Here is a 14,449-nt window from a genome sequence, read left to right on the forward strand (position 1 = left end):
TAGAATGGATATTATTGCTGTATCTATCTTTGTTACCCTTAGTTGCCTTAAAATCTCAAAAATATATTGAAGTCTGATATAATTCAAATTTATTACAGTACAGAGTTTAATATGTTAGAGCTTCACTTCATTCATCTTTATCTTTTTTTTAAACGTTCATTCATTTTTTTGAGAGAGCATGAGCGGGATGGGGCATAGAGGGAAACAGAGGATCTGAAGCGGCTGCACAGCGAGGCCTGGTAGGCTCGAACTCACAAACTGAGATCATGACCCGACCTGAAGTCAGGCACTCAACCACCTTGGCCACCCAGGCGCCCCACATTTTTGTCTTTATATGTAAAATGTGCCTGAGCTGTGTGGTAGGATAGTCTTTTTTGGCAAGACCCTTATGCTGTAATTTGTAGGGAGTATGGTGGCATAAATTTAAAAAACAAAAACAAACTTATTGTCATTTTCATAGATGAAAGCAGAAATTATTCATTGGAAGGTGAAAGTTGAAGTATATGATGCTAATACGTAAAATGACCTATTTAATGAACAAGCTGAGAGTGACATGGTTTTTTCACTAGAAAAAGACAAAAATCTAACATTCTGAAATTCACATTCAAAAAGGAAAAAGGAATCAGGAAAGTTTCTTTTGAAGAGTGAGTCTCCTTAGCACTTTTAAAATATGGTCTGGTTTATTAAAGTTTTATTTACATGTGATAAGTTTGTAGCTCTCTTTGGCATATTTGTGAAGTTTATAAAATTAAGAGCTTTTCTCTTATCTAGGATTTAATTTCTTGGGCTTTTAGCCACACTTCCTGATGATAAATACTGAAGAAAGAATGTCTTACTCTATTGTTAACTGAGTTGATGTGAAATAATCTAATAACTTTATTTTTGGACCCATGTTTGGTTTATAAATCAGTTGTATGTTGCTAGTGCTTTTTGAAAAAACCTGTGGTAGCAACTTAAGTTTTTTTTATCTTCTATAATTATGGGGTCACAGATACAAGGTATGAATGGACTAAGTAAAATTTAATTTGATTCTTTGAAGTATATGGTCATAAACAAGTTTATGTTAGAATAGCAAGAACATCTATTAAAAATGTTGCATTTGTTTTACATCTAATTGTGTTGTATCTTTTCTGTATTTGATTGAATTTGATATTTAAGTGAGGATGTTTAAAAAAATTTTTAATGTTTTATTTATTTTTAAGACAGAGAGAGACAGAGCATGAGTGGGGATGGGGCAGAGAGAGAGGAAGACACAGAATCTGAAGCAGGCTCCAGGCTCTGAGCTGTCAGCACAGAGCCTGATGTGGGGCTCGAACTCACGAACTGTGAGATCATGACCTGGGCGGAAGTCGGACGCTCAACCGACTGAGCCACCCGGGTGCCCCTAAGTGAGGATGTTTAAATAAAAATTCTTTCCTGCCTTTTTTAAAAACATAGGTTAAATTTAAGTTTGTATATATAACATAATTTATCTGTAACGTTTCTAGCTATTTCCCTTCCTCATAGGGAACCACTATTCCAGTGTAACTAATTTCCTTTATAGCCTGCTAGAAAGTTAGTATGCCTGTATAAAAACATACATATAAATATATGCTCTTTCACTCCTCAGTTTAATGCAAAAGCTATGTATTCTATGTATCATTTTTCGCTTTGCTTTATTTGTGTGAAATCATTCTGTTTGTGTACATAGAAAACTTCCTCTTTCTCCATAGACTGCATAGTTTGCAGTACATGAATATACTATATTTTCTAGTCTGTACTGGTACATATTTACTTTGTTTCCAATCTTTTGCAAATGCAAATGGTGCTATAAGGAATAACATAGAGACTGCTTCACACATGTGTAATATATTTGTAGGATAAATTCCTGGAAATAGAATTACTAAACCATGTAGGGGTGCCTGGGTGGCTCAGCTGGTTGAACATCCGACTCTTGATTTTGGCTCAGGTCATGATCCCAGGATCATGGGATCCAGCCCCATGTTGGGCTTTGTGTTGGGTGTTGAGCCTGTTTGAGATATTCTCTCTCTCTTTCTCTCTCTCGCTCTCGCTCCCTCCCCCTGCCCCTCTCCCTCCTTTCCCCCCATCTTTCTCTCTCCCTCTGCTCCTCTCCCCTGCTGGTGCACTCTCTTTTTTTTTTTTTTTTTTAATAGTTTTATTTTTTTATTTATTTATTTTTTAATATATGAAATTTATTGTCAAATTGGTTTCCATACAACACCCAGTGCTCATCCCAAAAGGTGCCCTCCTCAATACCCATCACCCACCCTCCCCTCCCTCTCACCCCCCATCAACCCTCAGTTTGTTCTCAGTTTTTAACAGTCTCTTATGCTTTGGTTCTCTCCCACTCTAACCTCTTTTTTTTTTTTTTCCTTCCCCTCCCCCATGGGTTTCTGTTAAGTTTCTCAGGATCCACATAAGAGTGAAACCATATGGTATCTGTCTTTCTCTGTATGGCTTATTTCACTTAGCATCACACTCTCCAGTTCCATCCACGTTGCTGCAAAAGGCCATATTTCATTCTTTCTCATTGCCACGTAGTATTCCATTGTGTATATAAACCACAATTTGTTTATCCATTCATCAGTTGATGGACATTTAGGCTCTTTCCATAATTTGGCTAGTGTTGAGAGTGCTGCTATAAACATTGGGGTACAAGTGCCCCTATGCATCAGTACTCCTGTATCCCTTGGATAAATTCCTAGCAGTGCTATTGCTGGGTCATAGGGTAGGTCTATTTTTAATTTTCTGAGGAACCTCCACACTGCTTTCCAGAGCGGCTTGGTGCACTCTCTTAAAAAAAAAAAAAAAAAAATACCTGCTTTCCCACACTTTCACCAGCACAACAAAGAGTTATTGACCTGTTTGATCTAATCTGAAAACTGAAAACAGTATATTGCTGTAGGTTTAATTGCATTTCAAAGTTTTTTGAGTGAGATTGGACATCTTTTCATGTATTTAAAGAGTTGTTTTCATGTCTTTTTCTGTGAACTATGTATTACATTTAAGACTGTCTTGAACCATACTGGGATGCAAGCCAATTAGAAGTTATGAATTTACAGTGAAAAATGTTTGTATTTTATGCACTAAGTCCAAATTAATTACAGAGCTAATATTTTTAGTATATTAAGTGTGATTTCCACTAAGCATTTTCTGGTTTTTGTCTTGCATTATTTACTTGTTGGGGGATGGTGGTTGGACTGAACTGTTTAAAACAATTTTTTTTTTAAGTTTATTTATTTTGAGAGAGAGAAAGTGCAAATGGGGGAGGAACAGAGAGAGAGAGAGAGAGAGAGAGAGAGAGAGTGAGTGTGAGTGAGTGAGTCCCTGCACTGTTAGTGCAGAGCGTGCTGCAGGGTTTGAACTCAAGAACCATGAAATGGTGACCTGAGCTGAAGTTGGATGTTTAACCTACTGAGTCACCTAGGTGCCTCCCCTCTTTTTAAAAACCTTCATTTTGTCAGACTTTATTTATATAAGCACACCAGTGGTTGGTTGTTTGGAATGCCCTGTTTCTGGGGGCTTTTTGGTCTAACAGGGAAAGACAGGCTGGAAAGCCAATAAGGGAATTAAAGTGCTCTGGGGTGTTAAGATTAAACACTTATCCATGGTGTATGATGGCCCAAGGGATAGTGTGCTCATTTCAGTTGGACTGACCTGTGTGGGTAGGCTGAGAGATATAGTTGTTTAGAAATTTGTTAGTTTACTAATGTTAAAAAGAGGATCCACAAGAAAAATGTTTGTTTAGGTATTTCCTCAGCATCAGCATAAAGAAAGAGGCAAAAACAGTTTATCCTGTTCTAGGAGCTACAAATTGTTTCATATAGTTTGAGAATAGAGTCTGAAGGGGGTTGCAATAAAGCAGTAGGACAGAGGACAGATTGTAGTAGGTCATGGATGACAAACATAAGAGTTTGTGGCATAATTGTTCAACATGGGTATTAAAAAAAAATAAAATTCTGAAACACTTCAGCTATATTTGGAAGTAACAGTACTAACAGTACTTCATTAATAAAAATATAGGTTGTTGACTTAATTCTAAAACCACACTCATGTGCTTGGGAATCAATATGCTGATTTTTGTTGCCTTTCCTTTGACTGCATGGCCTTGGGCAAGTCATGTGCCTGTAATTGGAACTATATAGACAAAATATTTTCTAACCGAGGGGAATTATTTATTAATTGAGAACAAGGAATTGAAATTTAGGTCTTAGCTGATTTCTTGTCTTTACATTATATAATATAAACACTAGAAGATACTTGAAAGTTACTTATAGTCTTTTCTGAACAGGTTCTTTATTATTTACAAGGGTTAAATGTCACCCTAGTACATATTTCAGATTATTTTTGTTAAAATTAATGATGATTTTTGGGGGGTAATTTCGGAGAAATTGCTTAAGAATGCAAATTCGGTAGAATTATATAGTGTACAGATTCCTATATAATGAATCAAGTCATAATTTTCAAAAGATAAAGATGATATTAATTTACATTATTTTTGTCCCTAACACTTGACATTTCAAGGAGATTTCACTATGATATAGTTTTGGTAGGGTCTGTCAGATGATATGATAAAAAGATGATTCAAGGTTTTACAATCTAGACTGGTTTTTTTTCATGGAGAAATAAAGTGACTTAGAAAGATTCGATCAAGTTTTTTTTTTTGGCCTGAAGTATGTATGCTTTTAAAATCATTTAAAGAGCACATGTTCCCATGCCAATTATTAGGTGCTGGAGTGTGGAGTTTGTGAAGATGTCTTTTCTTTGCAAGGAGACAAAGTTCCTCGCCTTCTGCTTTGTGGCCACACAGTCTGTCATGACTGTCTTACCCGCCTGCCTCTTCATGGAAGAGCAATCCGTTGCCCTTTTGATCGACAAGTAACAGATCTAGGTAGGAAAATATATTGTATTTAAGATTGAAAATTGTTTGGTTTATTTGTGTGAAAAGGAGTTTGTATAGTCATTGATTACAGTAGGGTTCTAGGTTAGAAGAGATGTATGGAAAAGGATTATCTTCACTTGTTCTAGTTCTAGTTTACTTAGAGGAGTTATTTTAGCTAAGTGTATATTTCATACAGTGGTTTTCAAACACAAATCATAGCTAATTTTTAGTTATGAAATCAATTTAATTGGTTGTGAACATGCTTTTTTAAAGAAGAAATGGAAAAAAAATGTGTGTTGCACTCTGAAGGTGAATATTGGTGTGTGAAACTTTTCTTTCAGATGTATATATTATATATGAACATATTTTTAAAACCATGCATATATAAATATATATAAGTAAACATATATCTAAGTATTTATAAGTAAATATATATATGTGTGCATATGTGTACATACACACATATATATACATATATACATATATGTAGGTTATCCTGTGTTGAAAGGGAAAATGTATTTCTTACTGGAGGTTGCTGTAAAAAGTATTTTAAAGCACTTGTTTTAATATATGTAGTAAAAGTCAGTGACAAAATAGTTTTTAAAAAGTATAAAGAAAAATGGTAGAACTTTATGTTTTTACTGAGAATGCTGAAGAGTTGGGGCTCCTGGGTGACTTAACAAGAGTTAAGCATCCCACTCTTGATTTCAGCTCAGGTCATGATCTCACATTTTGTGGGATTGAGCTGACAGCACAGAGACTGCTTGGGATTCTCTCCCTGTCTCTCTCTGCTCCTCCCGTCCTTGCTCACCTGCACTCTCTCTGTCTCTGTTAAAAATAAATAAATAAACTTAAAAAAAAAAAAGAATGCTGAGGTTTTCTTTTAATGTTTATTTATTTTGAGAGAAAGAGTATGAGTAGGGGAGAGCAGAGGAGAGGGAAGGAGAGAATCCTAAGCAAGTTCTGTGCCATTGCTATAGAACCCTACTTGGGGCTGGATCTCACAAACCATGAGATCATGACCTGAGCTGAAATCGAGTGGTATGCTTAGTTGACTGAGTCACCCAGGTGCCCCAGGAGTTTCTGTTTTCTTTTTTTTTTTTATTTTTTTTATTTTTTTATTTTTTAATATATGAAATTTACTGTCAAATTTGTTTCCATACAACACCCAGTGCTCATCCCAAAAGGTGCCCTCCTCAATACCCATCACCCACCCTGCCCTCCCTCCCACCCCCCATCAACCCTCAGTTTGTTCTCAGTTTTTAACAGTCTCTAATGCTTTGGCTCTCTCCCACTCTAACCTCTTTTTTTTTTTTTTTTTCCCTTCCCCTCCCCCATGGGTTTCTGTTATGTTTCTCAGGATCCACATAAGAGTGAAACCATATGGTATCTGTCCTTCTCTGTATGGCTTATTTCACTTAGCATCACACTCTCCAGTTCCATCCATGTTGCTACAAAAGGCCATATTTCATTTTTTCTCATTGCCACGTAGTATTCCATTGTGTATATAAACCACAATTTCTTTATCCATTCATCAGTTGATGGACATTTAGGCTCTTTCCATAATTTGGCTATTGTTGAGAGTGCCGCTATAAACATTGGGGTACAGGTGCCCCTATGCATCAGTACTCCTGTATCCCTTGGATAAATTCCTAGCAGTGCTATTGCTGGGTCATAGGGTAGGTCTATTTTTAATTTTCTGAGGAACCTCCACACTGCTTTCCAGAGCGGCTGCACCAATTTGCATCCCCACCAACAGTGCAAGAGGGTTCCTGTTTCTCCACAGGAGTTTCTGTTTTCTTAAAGAGAATTTTTTTTTTTTTTTAATTTTTTTTTTTTTTAACGTTTTATTTTTGAGACAGAGAGAGACAGAGCATGAACGGGGGAGGGGCAGAGAGAGAGGGAGACACAGAATCGGAAACAGGCTCCAGGCTCCGAGCCATCAGCCCAGAGCCTGACGCGGGGCTCGAACTCACGGACCGCGAGATCGTGACCTGGCTGAAGTCGGACGCTTAACCGACTGCGCCACCCAGGCGCCCCTTAAAGAGAATTTTTAACAAGACAATAGTTCTAGCAATAAAAAGAAATTAGGGAAAATTTGAATTTTGAAAATTTAGACATTATTAATGATATTAATAAATATATGATAAATTACTGTTAGGTATGAAGTGAAATGATTAATATTCCATTTTATTAGATTTAGTTTTTATTTTTATATTTGTTTTAGGAGATTCAGGTGTTTGGGGATTGAAAAAAAATTTTGCTTTATTGGAGCTTTTGGAACGACTACAGAATGGACATATTGGCCAATATGGAGTTGCAGAAGAAGCCATTGGGATATCTGGAGAGGTATTGATTGAATTTATTAAAATATTTATTATGAGCATGAATTTTTTCTTTTATTTTAAAATATAAGTATAATCTTACCTCACTTGCTTCGGCAGATAGGAATCCAGAAACACAACTTTTCATTACATTACAGTTTTATAGGAAATAATATTCCCAACTGAATAGAAAGTAAAACTTAAACTGGAATTCACTGAAAATACTATACCCAAAGTATATTTTATGTATAAACTTACCTCCTTATTATAATTCAGTTCTATCCAAGGATAAAGTCAAGAGTTAGAAGGTTATGGAAAAGTAAAAAGAAGTGGAAGCTACATTAAACCAGAGGATGCAAAAGTGAATCAACAATAAACAGTATGGTGCAAAGAAAGAAAGAAACTCCATCAAAGAGGCCATTTAGTGTAGAGGCCAAATGCCTTAAAGATAGCAGTAGCTCTTGAGGGAATTAATACTATAAATATCTTCATGAAAAGTTTAAATGTGTAAGTATACTCTATCCAACAAGCTGGTCATCCAGTAAATATTAGGATGCTGCCCATTAACACAGGTTAAAATACATTTTTTACACTTAATTATATGCATAGCTCATATACTGTACTAGATATAAGAATAGTTGTAGTAAATAACAGTTAATGATTTCATTGGTCAACTTTAAAACCACAGGTTTAGAATCAAGGAAACAAATGTCAGATTGATTTCTACTTTTCTTCTATTAGATCATGATTTCTTTATATAAAGTGAATCACTGAAGTGAATTTCAAACTAGAGCACTGTTTCCTAAAAGTTTTGCAGTTCCTTTACATGCTATGTCTTTTATCTTTCGGAAGACATTAGAATATTATCTAATGTTGTCCTTGTAAATATTAATCATGTCTGAAAAATAGAAGACATGTATTTTTTATTTTACTAGTTGAACTTTGGGTTCATTTTAAAATTTAATATGATAATTAATGATACCATTGGTGTTTTTTCTAATTTTTATTTCTGGAATAATTTATGCCAGATTGCCTCCTTTCCAATTAGGCCTTTTAATATTCATCATAAGTTTTCAAAACATTCTTGATTATCTGTTATATAAAGTTTTTCAAGTTGAAATGCTTTTTTAGTAATTCATGAAAATTAGAAATAATATTTAAGAGCTTATATATAACATAGGATTTTTATTTTTTCTTTAAACTAGCTTAAATGAGTGCTTTTTCAGCCTGGATTATACAGTGAACTCACCTATGGAGTTTTAGAAAAAAATACACAGATTAGGCCTCATCTATAACCTATTAGAATTTCATAGGTTAGAGTCTGAGCATCTGTGTTTTGTTTTTTTTTTTCTTAACGTTTATTTATTTATTTTTGAGACAGAGAGAGACAGAGCATGAACGGGGGAGGGTCAGAGAGAGGGAGACACAGAATCTGAAACAGGCTCCAGGCTCTGAGCTGTCAGCACAGAGCCCGATGCGGGGCTCGAACTCACAGACTGAGAGATCATGACCTGAGCCGAAGTCGGACGCTTAACCGACTGAGCCACCCAGGCGCCCCTGAGCATCCGTGTTTTTAAAAGCTTTGCATCTGATTCTTATGCACACATCTGGTTCTCACAGTAGCCTTCACACTTCTCTTCTTCTGCTACATCACCATGATAAGTGGTATTTAAAGTAGTGGTGGGGGAGCCTGGCTGGTTCACTTGGTGAAGCATGTCAATGTTGTTGTCAGGGTTGTGGTAAGTTCTAGTGCCATATAGGGTATAGAGATTACTGCAAAATAAAATCTTTTATAAAATTGAAAACTAAAGCAGTGGGGATGTATTTATTATCAACTTTCTTTTTTAGTCTTAAAAGATTTCTAAAAAAGAGATTTCTAGCCTCTAGTTTTCAGTTTCTTGCATATAAGCTGAGGGGATTTCATAGAAGATATCTTTACACTGACTGTAAATCTATGAGGATAGTTCTCTTTTTGGCCCCAAATTCATAGCATGGATTGATAATAAGTTTTGGAAATAGCTTCTCACTTACCTATAGAAATGAATACTTTTGGAGTGTCTGAGTGACTCAGTTGGTTATGTGTCAGACTCTTGATTTTGGCTCAGGTGATGATCCCAAGGTACGTGAGATTGAACCCTGGATAGTGCTCTGCACCGATAGCATGAAACCTGCTTACGATTCTCTCTCCCTCTCTTTCTGTCTCTTCCCTGATTGTGTGCACGTGCAAGGGCACTCTCTCTCTCAGATAAATAAACTATTAAAAAAAAAAAACTCAGAAAACAAAATGAATACTTTCTTAGGTGAGTAGTAAATGACCTTTTTACTTAATTGCCAGTATATTTTCAATGTAAAGCCTGGTCAGTTAAGAAAAGATTATGGGGGAAAAAAGGAAGGATTATGGGCTTTTATATTTTAAAATTTATCATGTTGTAATGATGGAGGTTCAGTTTGAAGACATTAATTTTTTGTTTATCAGAGTATCATTCGTTGTGATGAAGATGAAGCTCACGTTGCGTCTGTATATTGCACTGTGTGTGCAACTCACTTGTGCTCAGAGTGTTCTCAAGTTACTCATTCTACGAAGACATTAGCAAAGCACAGACGAGTGCCTCTGGCTGACAAACCTCATGAGAAAACCATGTGCTCTCAGCATCAGGTACACGCCATTGAGTTTGTTTGCTTGGAAGAAGGCTGTCAGACTAGTCCACTTATGTGCTGTGTCTGCAAAGAGTATGGAAAACACCAAGGTCACAAGGTATGATTATAATTAGACTGGATGACTCTACCTGGTTTATCAGCCTACCATTTGTTTCCATTGACTACTTTATGCCAAGTAGGGATTGAAGAAGCGTTCAGTGATGAATGAGTTGAGCTTGGTAGCATGAAAAGAAATGAGAGATTCAATTTCTGAATGTCATAACAAAAATTTCAGAAGCCTCATGATTCTTTCTTCATTGAAAAATAGCTTTCCAGCAGGAAACAAAAGTTCTCTGTGTGCATGTTTTCTTAAATGAACTGGATTGTTTTGACAGTACTTAAGTCTTTTGATGAACTGATGTTTATGGTAAAATCATAAAGTGAGTCTCTTGGATTCTTATTTAACAATAAATGGACTCCCAAATTTTAAATTATTTCTTTGAAGGATAAATAGTTTTGTGATGAAGATACATTAGTATTTACTATCTTGTGCTTTTGTAAATGTGTTATAAAAGCCACTTGAGACTGATGCTTTTTTTTATTATTATAGGAGTGATTTAAATAGCATTTTATATTGTTAGTCAGTACCATGAGTTCTTTTCTATAATTGTGTTGCATTTTAGCATTCAGTATTGGAACCAGAAGCTAACCAGATCCGAGCATCAATTTTAGATATGGCTCACTGTATACGGACCTTCACTGAGGAAATCTCAGATTATTCCAGAAAATTAGTTGGAATCGTTCAGCACATTGAAGGAGGAGAACAAATAGTGGAAGATGGAATTGGAATGGCCCACACAGAACATGTATGGAATTTTTTTCTTCCTCCTGTACTTTCTTACCCTTTGTACTTCTCACCTTTTCATTTTTTTAATTTATTGGGCAATTACGTTGTGCTAGTACTGCACTAGTCACTGAAAACAAGTTTTATAAAAAGTCTCTATCTTCATGGAGTTTATAATCCATCATGGAAGAGAGACATTTTCAAATGTAGTAACTATTTTGTAGGGGAAGTACAGGATGCCTTAGTAATGCATAAGAGTGGCAATAATTTAGCTGCCTCAGGGAAGGCTATCTGGAATATGTGGTGTCTAAACTGAGACTTGAAGAAATTTAGTCAGGGAGAAGAGTGTGGTGGGGAGTGAGTTGTCCCAGAGAGGGAAGCACGTGTTGAAATGCCTGGAAGTAAGAATTGGACATATTATAGAACAACTCAGTTCACTACACTTGAATCTTTGAGTATTGGATGGGACAGGGCAAGAAAAAAATGTTGGAGAGTTAAAGGCCAAATCATGGAGGATATTATTAGCTCTGTTAAAGAGGTTGGACTTGATTATAAGGGCAGTGATGAGCCGCTGAAGAATTAGCATAGAAATAACATAATCAGATTTGCATTAAGAAAGGTTGCTCTTAGGGGCTCCTGGGTGGCTCAGTTGGTTAGGCATCTGACTCTTGATTTTCGGCTCAGGTCATGATCTCATGCTTCATGGGATTGAGCCCTGTGCCCGACTCCACACTGAACATGGAGCCTGCTGAAGATTAATTCTCTCTCTCTCTTTCACTCTGTCAAAATCATAATCATAATCATAATCATAAATTATTTAAAAATCAAATAAAATACAAAATTTGGTTTCTCATTTTCACTAGCTACATTTCAAGTATATTCACGTACATATAGCTAATGGCTACCATATTGAACCACACAGATACAGAATGTGTCCATCATCATTGAAGGTTCTACTGGACATTTTATGCTAGAGTGGAAATACTTTATTCCTTCAGTGAGTATTTATGGAACCCATACAATAGCTAGACACTGTTTTAGCATTGTTCTAGCTAAGGAGACACTGCCAAAAAACTCTGCCTTTGCAGTTTACATTCTAATGTGGAAAAAGTGTCAGTACTAATGGCAAAAGTATGTTAAGTGCTATGGAGTGTTATATGGGGTGTTCCTGGATAGACTCCCTAAGAAAGGGACATTGAGCAAAGACCTAACACAGGTAAGAAAGGAACCATGCTAATAGTTGGGGAAAGAATATTCCAGGCAGAGAGAAGAGCAAGTGCAAAGGCCCTGAAGTTGGAGTGTGCCTGGTGCACTTAGGAAACTGTGAGGAGTTCTCAGTTTGGCAGCACATAAAGTAAAATTGGAATGATGCAGCAAAGATTCACATGGTGCCTGTGTGAGGATGACACATAAATTTGTGAAGTATTTCATATTTTTAAGGATTAAAAGGTACAGACTTCCAGTTATAAAATAAGTAATGGAAATGAAAAGTACAGCATGGGGAATATAGTTAGTAATACTGTAATAACGTTGTATGGTGACAGATACTAACTACACTTAGTGTGCTGAGTACCACGTAATGTGTAGAATTGTTAGATCAGTATGTTGTTCACCTAGAACTGATACAACATTGTATGTCAACTACACTTCAATTAAAAAAACCCAACAACTGTGAGGGGGTCAAATGCATCTAGAGTAGAATGATTGAGGAGAGCATAGCAGGTGTTGAGATCACAAAGGGTCTTATGGATATTTGCTTTTCTTTCTGCCACAAATGTTCTTCCTCAAGATAATCTTGTCACCTTCTTCAGGTCTTTGCTCAGATGTTGCTTTTTCAGGGAGTCTGTTCTTGAACACTCCCTGTAAAGGACTTTGGCATTTACTCTGAGTGGAATGGGAAATCATTAGAGAGTTTTGGGCAAAAGAATAATCTTCCTGACTTAACATTTTTTTTTTATAATATATATATATTTTTTTTAACATTTATTTATTTTTGAGACAGAGAGAGACAGAGCATGAACGGGGGAGGGTCAGAGAGAGAGGGAGACACAGAATCTGAAACAGGCTCCAGACTCTGAGTGGTCAGCACAGAGCCCAACGTGGGGCTTGAACTCACGGACCACAAGATCATGTCCTGAGCCGAAGTCGGATGCTTAACCGACTGAGCCACCCAGGCGCCCCCTGACTTAACATTTTAAAAGGATCTGTCTGGCTGCTAGGTGGAGAATACTCTGTAGAGGGCAGTAGTGGATCTATTGAGGCCAATTAGAAAACTATTGTAATAATCGGGTGAGCGATGATAATGTCATAGATCAGGTCAGTAGAGGTGAAGGTGATGAGGCTTGATCAGATTTTGGGTATGTTGTTTTGAATATGTTTTGTGGTCAGCAGAATTTGCTGAGGGACTGTTATTGGATGTGAAAGAGAAGTATTAAGGGTGACTCCAGTTTTGTTTTTGTTTTTGTTTTTTTTTTTTTTTTTTTGGCTTGAACAATGTGGAGGATGGCATTGCCATTTATTGAGATGGAGGAAACTAGGTTTGACAGTGGAAGAGACTGAAGATTAGGTATTCTCTTTTGCTTGAGATGTTATTTAAAGAGTTGGATGTCCAAAGGCTGTGGTTAAGGAGAAAGATCTTGTGTGAAGATAGCAATTCTGCAATTTTTAAGAACATAGATGGTATTTAAATTTTCACTATTTCACATATAAAATCTTTGTTATGGTTAAAGTTGTTTAATTTCTATTTCTTTAGGTACCGGGTACTGCAGAGAATGCCCGGTCATGTGTCCGAGCTTATTTTTCTGATCTTCATGAAACTCTGTGTCGTCAGGAAGAAATGGCTCTAAGTGTTGTTGATGCTCATGTTCGAGAAAAACTGATTTGGCTCAGGCAGCAACAAGAAGATATGACTATTTTGTTGTCCCAAGTTTCAACAGCCTGTCTTCATTGTGAAAAGACTTTGCAACAAGTAGGTAGATTAAATGTGGTTAGGACATATTTTAAGAAGGAGGTTAAACAGATAATTATCAGAGGTATGCACTAGTCTATTTTATTAATAAATATTTTAATATTATTATTATTTGTTACTGTGTGCATTAACATTGTGCTTAGGACATGGTCTCTAACCTTGAATTGCTCCACCAACCATATCAGTGTCCTCTACTTCATGTGCCCTCCCCAGCTTAAAACTATGGATTCTAGAAACTCTTGAATGTCTTGTCATTCTTTAGTCATGCTAAGCCCTTTAACTCTTCTTTACCAAGCATGTACTATTCTTTCTGCTTGGTGGGCTTATATCTCCCTTTTCTGATAGTGGAAATCCTTTTTCAAAGTCTAGCTCAAATGTTTGCTTTTCTTTGAAACTCTCTGTTCTTTTTTTTTTTTTTTTTTTGGATGCCTTTCTAACATGTACTACCTATCTCTGCTCTAATTCATTGGTTCTTAATTTTGATATCACAGTAATCCCATGTTTTTTGATGATTGAGGTATCAGAAGCAATTTGTTTTACCAGTTTTCAGATCATGTCATGAGATCATGATACCATGAGATCATGATGTGGGCCAAAATCAAGAGTCGGATGCTTAACTGACTGAGCCACCCAGGTGCCCCCAGATAATATACTTTTAAAATAAATTGGATTTAAGATTATTTGAGCAAAAATGTCAGTCTTATTTATTTCTATTTGGTTCTGCTTTCATGAGTTGGTGATAGAAAGGTAATTATTGCCCTAGGAATTCCCAGTAAGCTGTAGTGTATTTTACC

The 14,449-nt window shown here is 36.2% G+C and overlaps 1 protein-coding gene and 1 non-coding gene across 3 annotated transcripts in view; both read left to right on the top strand.

Annotated features, from left to right (window-relative positions):
• The window catches only part of TRIM23 (tripartite motif containing 23), a 36,444-nt gene that overhangs the window by 1,436 nt on the left and 20,559 nt on the right, over nucleotides 1-14,449 (top strand). For both annotated transcript variants that reach the window (XM_078449418.1, XM_078449425.1), the window contains exons 2-6: nucleotides 4,729-4,891; nucleotides 7,110-7,231; nucleotides 9,683-9,961; nucleotides 10,527-10,709; nucleotides 13,440-13,655. In XM_078449418.1, the coding sequence (XP_078305544.1) occupies nucleotides 4,729-4,891; nucleotides 7,110-7,231; nucleotides 9,683-9,961; nucleotides 10,527-10,709; nucleotides 13,440-13,655 (963 nt within the window). The remainder of the gene's footprint in view (nucleotides 1-4,728; nucleotides 4,892-7,109; nucleotides 7,232-9,682; nucleotides 9,962-10,526; nucleotides 10,710-13,439; nucleotides 13,656-14,449) is intronic.
• On the top strand, nucleotides 12,018-12,124 carry LOC132682544 (U6 spliceosomal RNA). The gene has a single exon (XR_009611728.1). It is a non-coding gene; the product is annotated as a U6 spliceosomal RNA (small nuclear RNA).

This window comes from Panthera onca, chromosome A1, assembly GCF_046562875.1.
Source record: "Panthera onca isolate mPanOnc1 chromosome A1, mPanOnc1 haplotype 2, whole genome shotgun sequence".
Classification (NCBI taxonomy): domain Eukaryota; kingdom Metazoa; phylum Chordata; class Mammalia; order Carnivora; family Felidae; genus Panthera; species Panthera onca.